General features: G+C 32.7%; 1 protein-coding gene and 1 long non-coding RNA gene across 2 annotated transcripts; one reads left to right on the top strand and one right to left on the bottom strand.

The window, feature by feature from the left end:
- Window positions 1-1,911: 1,911 nt before the first annotated feature.
- LOC111403259 (receptor-like protein 12) lies at window positions 1,912-5,714 on the bottom strand. The gene is made up of 2 exons (XM_023031690.1): window positions 4,680-5,714; window positions 1,912-4,114 (listed from the first exon to the last, which is right to left on the bottom strand). The coding sequence occupies exons 1-2, from the start codon at window positions 5,690-5,692 to the stop codon at window positions 2,035-2,037; spliced, it is 3,093 nt and encodes a 1,030-aa protein (XP_022887458.1). The 5' UTR covers window positions 5,693-5,714; the 3' UTR covers window positions 1,912-2,034.
- Window positions 5,715-12,318: 6,604 nt separating this feature from the next.
- LOC111403260 lies at window positions 12,319-12,872 on the top strand. Its single transcript, XR_002704426.1, has 2 exons — window positions 12,319-12,456; window positions 12,586-12,872. It is a non-coding gene; the product is annotated as an uncharacterized LOC111403260 (long non-coding RNA).
- Window positions 12,873-14,033: the final 1,161 nt, after the last annotated feature.

Raw genomic sequence — 14,033 nt, 5'->3', positions numbered from 1 at the left:
AAAAAAAATTGTGATGTGAATATAGAACAAAGCTATAAGTACAGATTTTTTTTACAAAATTTGTAGAAAAAAATAGCCGTCATTTTGTTATTGGCTTTTGTCATAAATAATTTTTGCCCACGGCAAATAATATGAAAATAGCCGTCATTCTGTACCAATTTTGTTAAAAAAAATTCGTACTTGTAAATTAATTGGTGAATATAACCATCATTTGCTAAAATTTTCAAGACATTTTTATTGTGGAGGGCAACATACAAATATATTAAATACCTCCATTTAATATAATCTTAACAATTTTATTCAATATGTTGTTCATGTTATATTTTGATATATGTCTAAGAATGAGAGTTTTTATGAAATAATCTTTTTCCTAATATTCGCAAAAGTTGTTAATCATATAAATTTCAAAATTAAATTACATTAATATTTTTAGGAATATCTTTCATATATCACTGCAGCCTCCGCGACCCCAGCCACCATGGAGAGGGACTGGCTTGAGAAAAAGACGAAATATTTTTATTTTATTTTTTTCATAAGGATAGTATATGTATTAAATTATTTAGAGAAATTAGATATGCAAAATTTATCCCAGAAAAATGTCCCTATAATTTTTGAAAGGGTAATTTGCGCATAATGTCCATACCATTCATTATTATTGTGAGAAATGTTCCAACTTTCCCTTTTTTTTGGAATTTTATCCTTAATTATCTCTCCCATCCATTTTCTAAGTCAAATGAAGGATATTCTCATCATTTTTCCTCATTCTTCCATATTTCAACTCATTTTCTCCTCTATTTCTTTTTTTGAAAATTAACATTTAGTTTCTTGGGATATGAATACCCAAGAAAAAGTTGAGGTTGCCGGTTAGAAAAAGAAAGAAGTTAACATGTTGTTCAAGGTTGGGAAATATATGAGAACGTCATTCAAGGCCAGAACAGCCCCCTGGAAATCCAGGGCCACATTGGCCCTGGTTTTCTAGCAGGGTTCTTTGATTTGATAGCAAAATAGTATTTGCAGTGTAACTTTAAGTCATGTGCCTCACATTGGGTGTGACACTTCTTTCAGAGAGGAGGAAATGAAACAACTCAAAGCACTGAAGATTACTTGCAACATGAACAATGCAGCTTGCATATTGAAACTGAAAGATTATAAGGAGGCAGAGAAGTTGTATATAAAGGTTTGCTCAGCTGGATAATCGATTTCTTTTAATTACTTTTTAAATCATAGATTTCATTTGCTTAATGAGTGTTGGAACTCAAGAGTACAAACATGAAGGGACTTTGAAGATATGGATATTTTCCACAATAATAGTGAAATGTAGGGATATTGTACTTTGATTTCTGTTTTTAAAACCTATAAAAGTGATATACTCGATTACTTAAAACGGTGTCTATCTAATAGTCTCCAATCCCTATAATCCTTCAATAATAATAATTATTATAATAGTCTCTATAAATTAATTCTTGGTATATGTTATTCCGTCCCGCTGTCCAAATTTATCGATGGATGAGCACCGATATTCATCTTATGCTTAGCACTAGTGACATATTATACTAATTTATTGATGGATATATATATAATAAACAATACTATCAAATTTTCTAAGACAATGTATCCCTTATAATTATTTTGAATAAAAACAATAACATCTATTAAATTTCAAAATTTATAAAATTTATTAAATAAAAGCATAGTCCATGTGGTAGAAAAGTATTCAAATAAATTTAACTTATCTTTTATGCATTGACTTGCAACAATTCCATTTCACAATTTTTCCATTTTCACATGATAAGAAAAAATTTCCTTTAACGTGAACTATGGAATAAAGATAATTTTATTATTTGAATACTAATAAATGTAGAACATAAAAGGAATTACTTTAATATAATTAATTAGTTTAAAATTGGCAGTTCAAACATAGACAAATGGAAAGCTGAAAACAGAATTTGAAAATTCTTTTGCTACTTCTCAAAATATGAAAAAAGGTATACTTTTTCATAATTTATTATCAAACACCCCCAAAAGGAACCTAAATCACCAAACAAACAAAAAGTTTAACCATACAGTCATTCCAAGTCCGACGCTATATCCCAGTGCAGCACATACATAATTCCAATTGATATCTGTCTTCACATTGTTCATGTCCTCAGGACTTGGGAGTGAGACGCCCTCACATTTCCTCTCCAATGGAAACCCGCACAGTCCCGTATTTCCTTCATAGGAGACTTCTGAAAAAGTCTGAAATTGACGACCCTGGGGGATCTTCCCAAACAACATATTGCTGGACAGATTCAAGAATGAAAGGAATGTTAGGCTTGTGAGCTCTTCCGGTATTACTCCAGTTAGCTGATTATTTGAGAGGTCCAGTGATCCAAGCTGTGTGAGATATCCAATTGATTTTGGGATTTGGCCCGTGAGAACATTCTTTGAAAAGTTGAGACTGTAAAGAGAACTTAGATTCCCAACAGTGTCTGGTATCTTTCCTTGGAAATTATTGCTTGAGAAATCAAGGACCGTTAAAACTGAGAGAATTTTCACAAACTCCAGTTCTAACCCTTTAATGGTTGCCGTCACAGTGTCCTGATAGTAAAAGTTGCTCAGATTCAGAAAGTCAAACCTCAGGTCGTTGTGATCAAATTCACCATCATTTCCGAGCATCATTCCTCTCCAACTTAAGAAGCATTTTGAGCATAGATTTCCACTGAAATTGTTAGAAGCAATATCAATGATTTGAAGATTTTGCCAGCTGTTATTTGCCCCAGGAAAACACCGAATACCTCCATGGAATTTGTTGGATCGCAGAACTAGGACACGTAAGTTGGATGAATTTTTCAACATGCATGGAAATTTGTCTTCAACGTTGTTGTTTCCAATACTCACGACTTCTAACAATTTGCAGTTGGCCAGGGATCCTGGAATCTGTCCTGATAAATTATTCCTACTGAAGTCTAGAGTTCTTAGACCACAACTGGGAGAAAATGTATTAGGAATGGTGCCGCTGAGGACGTTTCTTCCTAGATTCAGTACCCCAAGAGTCTGACTATTATTTGATAGTAGACAGTTAGGTATTCTGCCGCTCAAGGAATTGCTGGAAAAGTCAAGAACTTTAAGGTATCTAGCATTGCATATGGATTCAGGTATAGATCCCGTTAGACTATTATTTGAAAGAGAGAAGAAAAAAGAATTCGAAACACTGTTGCCAATATCAGCCGGAATGGAGCTATTGAAATTATTCCCGGAGTAATCTATATAGATAGCTGATGGCGGAGGGATTGGCAGATCACCTTGGAGCTGGTTGCTATGAATGTCTAAAATCAAAAGACTGGAAATGTTGTAAGGTGTTTTCAGATCTCCTAGGAGATTGTGAGAAAGATTTAACTGAACAAGGCTTCCACGTCCAACTTCCCAAATCCAATTAGGTATTTCCCCCTTAATTTGATTGTCTGAAAGGTCTAAAAAGGATATTTTTGATTGGCTGCTCAGGTCAGGAAAACTTTGTAGGTTGCAGGAAGCTAAGTTTAACCTGGTTAGCTGTTGAAACGAATATGAGCTCGAAGAACTATTGCTTGTATTGATTGACAAGCGGTTGTGAGCAAGCTCCAGTCTCGTGAGGTTTTGGATTTTATGGATATTTGCCATCTGTAGAGTGCCGTTAAAGAAATTGGAAGAAAGTAAGAGAGCATTAAGTTTTCGAAGTTCAAAGAAAAATTCGGGAATTGGCCCTTCTAGAAGATTACTACTTAAATCGAGTGTCTCCAATTGAGAGAAGGGCGTAGTCGAAGATTCATTGACTCGGCCACCAAATTGATTGTTAGACAGTCGGAGTTTCTGCAGCGATGGGAGCACAAACAGAGCAGAGGGGATGTTTCCACTGAGTGAATTATACCCTAAGTTCATATATACAAGATCATTAAGTCCCTCAAAATGCTTGGAAGAAAGTGAACCAGTTAGACCATTATGAGAGAGGTCTATATAGGTAAGTTTCTTGGACATATTGAACCATGGAACAAAACCAGTGAGACTGTTAAATGATAAGTCCAAATAAATGAGTTCGGTGAGATATGTCATCTTGGACGGAAGTTGTCCACTGAAATTGCAATGGGACAGATCAATACTAGACAACATTACAAGCTTGCCAATGGAATCGGGGATTGGACCTGAGAAGTTAGTGTAGCTAAGAATGATTCTTCTAAAAGATCCGAGCTGAGGAAATTGGGGCAGATTGCCGTTGAGTAACTCATTTTTTGACAAATCCAGATTCTGTAGAGTGGGTACCTGGAAGATTTTATCCGGAAAGAATCCTTGCAAAGAGCAAGAGCTGAGGCTTATCCAATTGAGAGAAGGGCGTAGTCGAAGATTCATTGACTCGGCCACCAAATTGATTGTTAGACAGTCGGAGTTTCTGCAGCAATGGGAGCACAAACAGAGCAGAGGGGATGTTTCCACTAAGTGAATTATACCCTAAGTTCACATATACAAGATCATTAAGTCCCTCAAAATGCCTGGAAGAAAGTGAACCAGTTAGACCATTATGAGAGATGTCTATATAGGTAAGTTTCTTGGACATATTGAACCATGGAACAAAATCAGTGAGATTGTTAAATGATAAGTCCAGATAAATGAGTTCGGTGAGATATGTCATCTTGGACGGAAGTTGTCCACTGAAATTGCAATGGGACAGATCAATCCTAGACAATGTTACAAGGTTGCCAATGGAATCAGGCATTGGACCTGAAAAGTTAGTGTAGCTAAGAATGATTCTTCTAAAAGATCCGAGCTGAGGAAATTGGGGCAGATTGCCGTTGAGTAACTCATTATTTGACAAATCCAGATTCTGTAGAGTGGGTACCTGGAAGATTTTATCCGGAAAGAATCCTTGCAAAGAGCAAGAGCTGAGGCTTAAGCTTGTCAATCTTGTGAAATTTGCAAAGAAGTCTGGGATTGTTGAGGACAGATCGTTGTTGTCAAGGTGGAGAACTGATAGAAGATGAAGCTGTGAGAAGGAAGAATCTATTGGGCCCGAAAGATGACATCTAGTCAAGCTCAATTTGCTTAAATTTGGTAAAGACGGAGACAAAGCCCGGCACCATTCATTCCCCGGAGCTGATATATTAACACCATCAAGATAAAGTCCTTGAAGATCTTTAAGATTCTGAACAAGCGTAGTCAGATTTGGATTCTCAAGTTTCAGTTGCTGAATCCCAAGGAATTGGGTAGAGAGATCCATAGTAACCAACCTCGTCATATTCGAAACCCCAATTGGAATCTGTCCAACGAAACCAGCATTTGACAAGTTCAAGTATGTCAAATTCACAAGATTATAAATCACGTTTGGAATCTGAATGTTGTTGAATCTGTTAAAGGCCAAATTCAGCCTCCGGAGATATCTGAGACCAAAAAGCCCACTTGAATTTTGAAGTCCATCAAATACTGCTTCCGAGGAAATATCAAGACCGATAACTTGACCAATATTATTGCAAGATACACCATGCCAGAGGCAGCAGTCAGTGCTCTGATTCCATGCAACCAGTTTAGTTGACATAACATAGTCGAACTTAAAGTTATCTTTCATTCCAAGTAACAAGATTTTCTGATCCTCCAGGCATTGACTGTGTGCTGAAGCCCCATTAATGATGCATAAATTTGAGAGTACAGAGATCAAAAGAAACAATAGAGAGAATGGAATTCTCATTTTGACACGGTTGATGACTGATGCAAATGTAAGTCAAGTTGCATTGAGGAGCTCGTCTAGATTGCTGGCTTTATAAATTATATGACTAGGTGGGTTGACCAGCTGGCAGGATTATAAAGGACTTTTGTTTGGAATTGACATAAATGACTTACAATTACTAAAGGCTTAATTATTCAGTTTCTTCCTTTTCAAATCAAGAGTCATAAAATTTATGCCCCGTTTGTTACCCTTTTTTTAATCTAAAATGTATTTTTCTCTCTTTTTTTTTCAACCACATATTCTTCATTAAAATAATATTACACGTAAATCAAAAAAAATTTCTTTATTTTTCAACCACACATTTCTCATCAATTTACTATTTCAAAATGCATTTTTACATAAAAATGGCTCCTAAACACCCTCTAAAAAAGAGCCCAGTATTCAAAAAATATGTATGGATAAGAGTGGAATGAATTCGTTTTTTGTCAGAGTTTTAAAAATTTGCTTACATATTCCATCGCGGGAATTGCAGTATACTAGTTATTTTGGCTATATATACACATAGATAAAGATATAAAGACTTGATTTTTCATGACTTTGAAAATTATATGCTGAGAGCGGAGAGGTTTCACACTTGAGGTCTCTCATGGTATTTTTGAAAAATCGAAAACAGAAAACGGCCCGAAAACGGTAAAGAGAACAGGACCTTAATTATTCAGTTTCTTCCTTTTCAAATCAAGAGTCATAAAATTTATGCCCCGTTTGTTACCCTTTTTTTAAATTTAAAATGTATTTTTCTCTCTTTTCTTTTCAACCACACATTCTTCATTAAAATAATATTACACGTAAATCAAAAAAAATTTCTTTATTTTTCAACCACACATTTTTCATCAATTTACTATTTCAAAATGCATTTTTACATAAAAATGGCTCCTAAACACCCTCTAAAAAAGAGCCTAGTATTCAAAAATATGTATGGATAAGAGTGGAATGAATTCGTTTTTTGTCAGAGTTTTAAAAATTTGCTTACATATTCCATCGCGGGAATTGCAGTATACTAGTTATTTTGGCTATATATACACATAGATAAAGATATAAAGACTTGATTTTTCATGACTTTGAAAATTATATGCTGAGAGCGGAGAGGTTTCACACTTGAGGTCTCTCATGGTATGGCTGCCATTCTTTCTTCATGTAGGGCAACATTAATTGCCCAGAATTGACAGAATATTAGAAAAATCGTGTTGAAGTTTAATTCCATCAAGGAATTTTTTAACGATCATGCTTAATTCATTTTCCCCCTATTTTGAGTTGTTTATTTAAAACAAATAATTACCAGAAATTGAATGTCAAAAACAATAAATGTAAAAAAAAAAAATGAAATGAATATAAACAAATTGAAATCATACAAATAATTTTATTTTATTATACATATAAAAAAATATATAATTTATTGATAATTTTTCATATTCTATGATTATTTGATTAGGTTAGATCTTCTTAATTAATACTTGTAGTATTATTATCTACTCTGTTTTACCAAACACGCCATTATTATATAAGCCAATCTTTGACTTTTTGATGCATAGCGCCATGTCAGTGTTAAAAGTTTGAGTTGGTAGTATATGAACATTCTACTCTTCAACATAAGTACACTTTAGTTCAATCCATATGTAATGTATTCAATGTAATACCAAAAATTTTAAAGAGATTTGGGCTAATTGAAATAGTAAATATGTTCAAGTGACCATTAAACTTTTATAATTTAATGATTTTGTAAGCAGAAATTATAATCGCATTTCTATGTTTGGGTAATTAGCACAAAACGTTCTTATATTTTAATGTTATTGTATAAAATGCCTCTACCTTTTATTTTTTGGTATTTTCACCTCTATTTCCACATTTCATTGAAGAAATGTCATTTTCATCAATTTTTAACGTAAAATGACCAATATACCCTCCTATTTAAATAAAACAAAAAAAGAAAAGAAAAATAAAGAACAAATTGCAATCTTACTCCTAAACTTTTTAAAAAGTGCGAATGAGTACAAATACAAAAAAGAAGGGACCTGTGTAAAGCTTAGATGCAGCTGGAGTCATCTTCTTTGTCGTCTGTAACTTTAATAGGATTCTGAGACTTGACACCGTGGCTTTAAACACGGAAATTAATTAATACGTAGTCCAATTTCTTTTTATTAAAAAAAAAAAGGAAGAAGTCTTAAGTGCTAGTTCCACCTTAAACTCCAGTACAATGCAGGGAAGACTTCTTGAAATAATATTTTGTTTTTTCAAAATAATTGAAGTCATAACAATCAACATACATTTCTAATCTTTGAAGTATGCTTGCCAATTGCCATTAAATGGGAAATCAATGTATTCCTATTATATTATTATATTTATAAGATGAAATATATTCCAAAATTTTGAATAGTGTTTTAAATAATTATTCACAAAAAAATACCTCCCTCTCAAATATTTTCATCAAGAATTACTATTTTTGAATAGTGTTTTAATTACTTAATCACCAAAACAGGTCTACTTCAAAAGTTTCCATCAAGAATTATTAAGGATGTAAACTAGAGAAGAACAGGTAAAAGAGAAAAGGAACGATACCGGAAGAAATAAAAAAGAGATGTTGATAGATGGAAAGATAGCAAATTTGAAGTAATGACACTGGACCCAAAGGGACCATCAGTCAAAGAGAAGGATAAATTGAGTTTTCTGCAATTAGTGGTTGAGCCGACGAGGGGAGGCTGCCGTTGTGGTGGTGCTTCCGCTTTGGCGCACCCACTATTAAATCTTTTCTATTTATTTGTCCTTGCTTCCTTTTTGTATTTAGACTCATTTGCATTTTTTGAAAAATTTAAGAGTAACGTTGCAATTTTTTCTTTATTTTTTATTTCATTTAAATAGGAGGGTAGATTGGCCATTATATGTTAAAAATGGGTGAAAATGACGTTATCCGCTATGAAACGTGAAAATATGAGTAAAAATACCAAAAAAAAAATGAAAGATAAAGACTTTTTGTACAATGACATTGAAAGATAGGAACGTTTTGTACTAATTACCCTCTATATTTTTACATTTATCATAATTTTACACCTTACGGTCTTAACTTTATTATGTTTTGGTTTTATTAGTGTTATTGGGAGAAAAATAAATATTTCCTCTTTGAGGGAGGGATTAAATGGAAATTTAACTATATCATCTAAACAGTTCAAATCAACCGCAAGACAAAAATTTCACAAGAAAAATTCAATTATCCAATTCTACACTATCAATTTCTACAATCAGCAATAATGGAGCTACAATTTCAAGATATCATAAAAGTAAATTCATCTTTCATAAATAAAGTTTTAGATAAACTGAAAAATACCAGAATTATTGCTTCGCCTCTCAACCGTATAGTGAAACTCGAAAGCCTTTGTTCTTCCTCTTGATCCCCTCTCTTTGCTGATTTATTTCTTTTGATATCCAATATACTTGGAAGTATTTTGACAGAAAACCTCTCCAGCGTAAAGAAAGTGAAAATTTCGACAGAAAATATGAAAGAGATCTAATTTTATATTCATAAGAGGCAAAAGTAGATTTGATCTTTCCATTAGAATAAAATTTGAATTTTGATCCATCCATTGCCAGTCAAAGAGAAGGATAAATTGAGTTTGCTGCAATTAGTGGTTGAGCCGATGAGGGGAGACTGGTGTTGTGGTGGTGCTTCTTCACTTTGCTTTGGCACACTCACTATCAGATCTTTTCTATTTATTCGTCCTTGCTTCTTTTTTGCATTTGGACTCATTTGCATTTTTTGAAAAATTTAAGAGTAAGATTGCAATTTTTTCTTTATTTTTTATTTTTTATTTTTATTTCATTTAAATAGGAGGGTCGATTTGTCATTTTATGTTAAAAATTGGTAAAAATGACGTTTTCCACTATGAAACGTGGAAATAAGGATGAAAATGCCAAAAAAAAATGAACGATAAGGACTTTTTGCACAATAATATTGAAAGATATCGACCTTTTGTGCTAATTACCCTCTATGTTTTTACATTTATCATAATTTTACACCTTACAGTCTTAACTTTATTATGTTCTGGTTTTATTAGTGTTATTGGGAGAAAAATAAATATTTCCTCTTTGAGGGAGGGATTAAATGGAAATTTCAACAATATCATCTAAACAGTTCAAATCAACCGCAAGACAAAAATTTCACCAGAAAAATTCAATTATCCAATTCTACACTATCAATTTCTACAATCAGCAATAATGGAGCTACAATTTCAAGATATCATAAAAGTACATTCATCTTTCATCTATCAAATGAATAATACAAATAACAACATAAATAAAGTTTTAGATAAACTGAAAACTACCAGAATTATTGCTTTGCCTCTCAACCGTATAGTGAAAACCTCTCCAATATACTTGGAAGTATTTTGACAGAAAACCTCTCCAGCGTAAAGAAAGTGAAAATTTCGACAGAAAATATAAAAGAGATCTAATTTTATATTCATAAGAGGCAAAAGTAGATTTGATCTTTCCATTAGAATAAAATTTGAATTTTGATCCATCCAGAAACAAATGAAAATGCAAAGGTGATTTTAAATATAAATTAGAAATGCTTTTTATAGTTGACAAATGCATTAAATATTTACTAATTTTGTACCTACTTTTAAATTATTTTTATTCCTATCATATTATGTGTTATTATTATTATTATTTACAAACTTGTAATTTAAATTACAAAATTCTGTCACAATCTCCACCCCTATTTCCAGGGTTGCCATAACTATTTTGTAACTCAGTATGTGTACATTTTACAGCCTATTTTAATTGTCATCAAGACCGTTGTCACCATCACCGTCAGCTCACAACTTGTAACATTTATTTTTAAGGTGCATTTGATTGCAAGCAAGGAACTTTCATTGAAAATAAAATAAGTGATAAATAATTAAATGGCCTAAGATTTGTTTGCATGGAAATTGTCGATGAACGGTGTTTGATTGACTTAATTTTCAACCTGAAAAATATTTTATTTTTCATTGTTTTATTAGTGGATAAATGAGAGATATAGTATAGATGTGTGTGTGTGTGTGTATTAGAGAGAGAGAATTGCCTAGAAAATAAAAATTTACCCTTGGCTAAAGAAAACGTTTTTCTTGTTATTATGGAAAATATGGTCAAGTGATCAACTTTTGAAAAAAAATATTTTCTATAGAAAATACCAATCGAACATCCAAAAAGTAGGAACTTAATTAAAAGATAAACAAATATAACGTGTTGTAAATTGAAAATTATAAATCAATCAAACACATTTAATTAATAATTTTCATGTAAATAAATTATAGGCAATTCAATTGACTAAGAATTTATTTTTTACCCATGTAAATCCCATGCTTGCAATCAAACATACTCTTATTTGCATGAAAATTGTCAATTAAATATGTTTAATTTAATTTTTAATCTAAAAAATATTATATTTTTTTTTATATATATCAAGTTGAGTTTTTTGAAGGTGTGAATTGCCTAGAAAATAAAAATTTACCCTCCATAAAGAAAATATTTTTAAAATAGGAACTTGAGAGAAAAAATGATATTTTTCATAAAAATAAAGTCAATTAAATACACCATTATTGTTACACTGTCACCTCCATTTGTAACATGCATTGTTATATTACCGACGTCGAACCACAAACACCATAACTATGCAACACAATGTTGCACGCCCGCCACTTTCCTGATTTCAGATTTTATATAGTAATTAGATCCAAATTTCAAACACATATATCAACCATCTCCAACCAACAATGCAACACAAACAAAATCACCCCATCTCATCACCATCAAAAACTCTCATCGCCACCACCATCACTATCTCACAATCACTGGCCATCTCCCATCTCATACCATCACAAATCACAACAAAAAACTAATCTCTTAAAATAGAAAAATATCATATCAGAGATGATGATAAAAGTAAAAATACGAATATGTTTCAAATAATGGGGGTTGTGGTTGTGACGATAGAGGTAGGAACATGTGGTGGTAGAGATGGTGGTGGTTGGATCAAGATCTAAATCTTACATGATCAAGGTGGAGCGGTGGTGGTTTAGAGAGAGGGGAGGTGTTAGTTCTAACTTCTCGAGAATACAATATAATAGTAGTGTTAGTTTATAAAACCTCCATTTGGTAGCAATTTTTCACCTCAAAAAATTGATTTTTTAACCGCTATTTCATTATTATAATTGTCATTTTTGACTTTTTCACTTACAAGTGGAATTCACATTTCTCTCTAACGCTCAAAAAATTAATTTTTATAATCATTACCGAACATGACCAAAATATATTTGATACTTCGTATTAATACTAGATAGGATTTGAAATTGAACGAGTGTAGACAAGAAGTGAAGAAAAACTACCAGATTAAAAGAAAAATAAAGTCAAGATCATGATAAAAGTGAAAATCTCTCCAGGAAAATGATGGGGTGAATGGTACTATGGTAGTGATGAGAACCTTGATCGCTTTTGAAGGAAGGAAGAAAATTAAAAATATAAAACAAAATGAAATATTATAGCGCGCCCTAAACAGGTGGAGTTGGACTGGACCTTCCTCTGCCCAGTGCGGCAGTGCCTTCCGAGCCCAAAACTCTTTCGTACATGGGCTAAGGTTTGCTATAAATAGAGCGAGAACCCTAGGAAATGCTCACTTTATTTCCCTCCCGAATTACTTCTAGGGTTCTGAAAAGAGGCATCGAGTTTTATTTATCTCCCTAACCATGAGAGCCAAGGTAAAATCTGCTAAATTTCACTAAATTTATTAAATATTGTTCGATTATCTATCTCATTTTCTCTGTACTTTATCTTAATTATTGTGTATATGATATTTAATCAATCTACATTGTTACGAACAATAACAGTGGAAGAAGAAGCGGATGAGGAGGTTGAAGAGGAAGCGTCGAAAGATGAGGCAGAGATCCAAGTAGTCCTGTCCCATGATTTCCCGAGCATCGATCACTTTGGCTCTTTTAAGGGTTTCTTATTTTCATTGTTGTTTTGATTTCGTTAATTTCAATCTGTTTCAGTACTGTGGTACGTTTTGGCACTGCATTTGTAGTCCTAGTATCCAATCCACGGATAGTTTAATAATTTTGAAATATCATTTGAATTTAACTGGTATATTAACGTGCTTTACTTTTTCAATTCATTGCGAGTATTACTGTATTACAGATTCGTTATGCCTACATAGTATAACTTGGTTTTCTTATAGTTGAATATGAGTTATGTGTAACCTTTTTCTGATACATTTGCGCACACACTTAATTTTGGTTAGTTAACATGAAAATCAGATCATTGCTGTGTACTCAGAGGGTTTTACTAGTGTGAATTGTTCTCCGAATAAAGGTTTTGTTTGAGTGAAAAGATGTATTGTTCATTTATTGCTAGGAATGCAGTTTATATTTGAATAAGTTCATGGACCGTGCTGGTCATACAGTAGGGTGTTTCCCCAAGTTTATATTGGGGATCGGCTTAGGACCCACACACGTGTGTATCTGTCATGTAGGATGTAAACCATTTTCTGGCAGAGGAGCTTTATTCTAAGTTCATTGAGTTGTATAGTTTTGGAGTACATGATGTAGTCATTTCATGCACAGGTTTGAAATTCCTGTATTAGAGGTCCTCTTAAGTTATCTTTTTTCGTTTTGCTGTCTGCCTGTGACTGTGTTTTCAAATATTTGCTTTGAATAAGTCCTAAATGTACAAGAATATCACCTTCTTTGAAAATTTTATTGTCTGTTATTTATACACCTTGATATATTCTTCTGCCTTCCATTTCTTATTGCTACTCGATCCTAGTTATACATATTATATGCATTGAGACTGTTGTTGAAATTTCCAAGGACTAACAATTGTGTGTATTTAATTATTGTCAATGAATGTGGGATAATCTAGTGGAGATTTTACTGCATTCTTTTGGGAGAATATTTGCTAATTGATATTGATGTTGTTGCTGTTGCCCCTTCTACAACTGAATGAATGATATTAACTCATGGATTGTTTACTTCAAAGCTGCCAGAAGTAATAATGAAAGTTTTCATTCGTTGGATTTATTCTTTTTGTTACATATCCATTATTGAACATCAACTAGCAATCTTGTACATTTGCATCCCAGCTTGCGATCTTAATGGAGAATTCCTAGCCCAGTGTCCTGAGTTCGTGCAAGGAATTCCATCATTAGTAACTATCAACGTGTATTTCTCTATATCTGGGGATAGATGAAATGAATATTGGGATGCGGTGCCCACTGTTTAAAGGTTAGGCAGCTATAAAATAAATTTTAGAATGAAGAGAATTCTAGAAAACAAAC

This window comes from Olea europaea, chromosome 11, assembly GCF_002742605.1.
Source record: "Olea europaea var. sylvestris chromosome 11, O_europaea_v1, whole genome shotgun sequence".
NCBI classification, from domain to species: domain Eukaryota; kingdom Viridiplantae; phylum Streptophyta; class Magnoliopsida; order Lamiales; family Oleaceae; genus Olea; species Olea europaea.
This window is presented reverse-complemented; position numbering and strand designations above follow the sequence as displayed.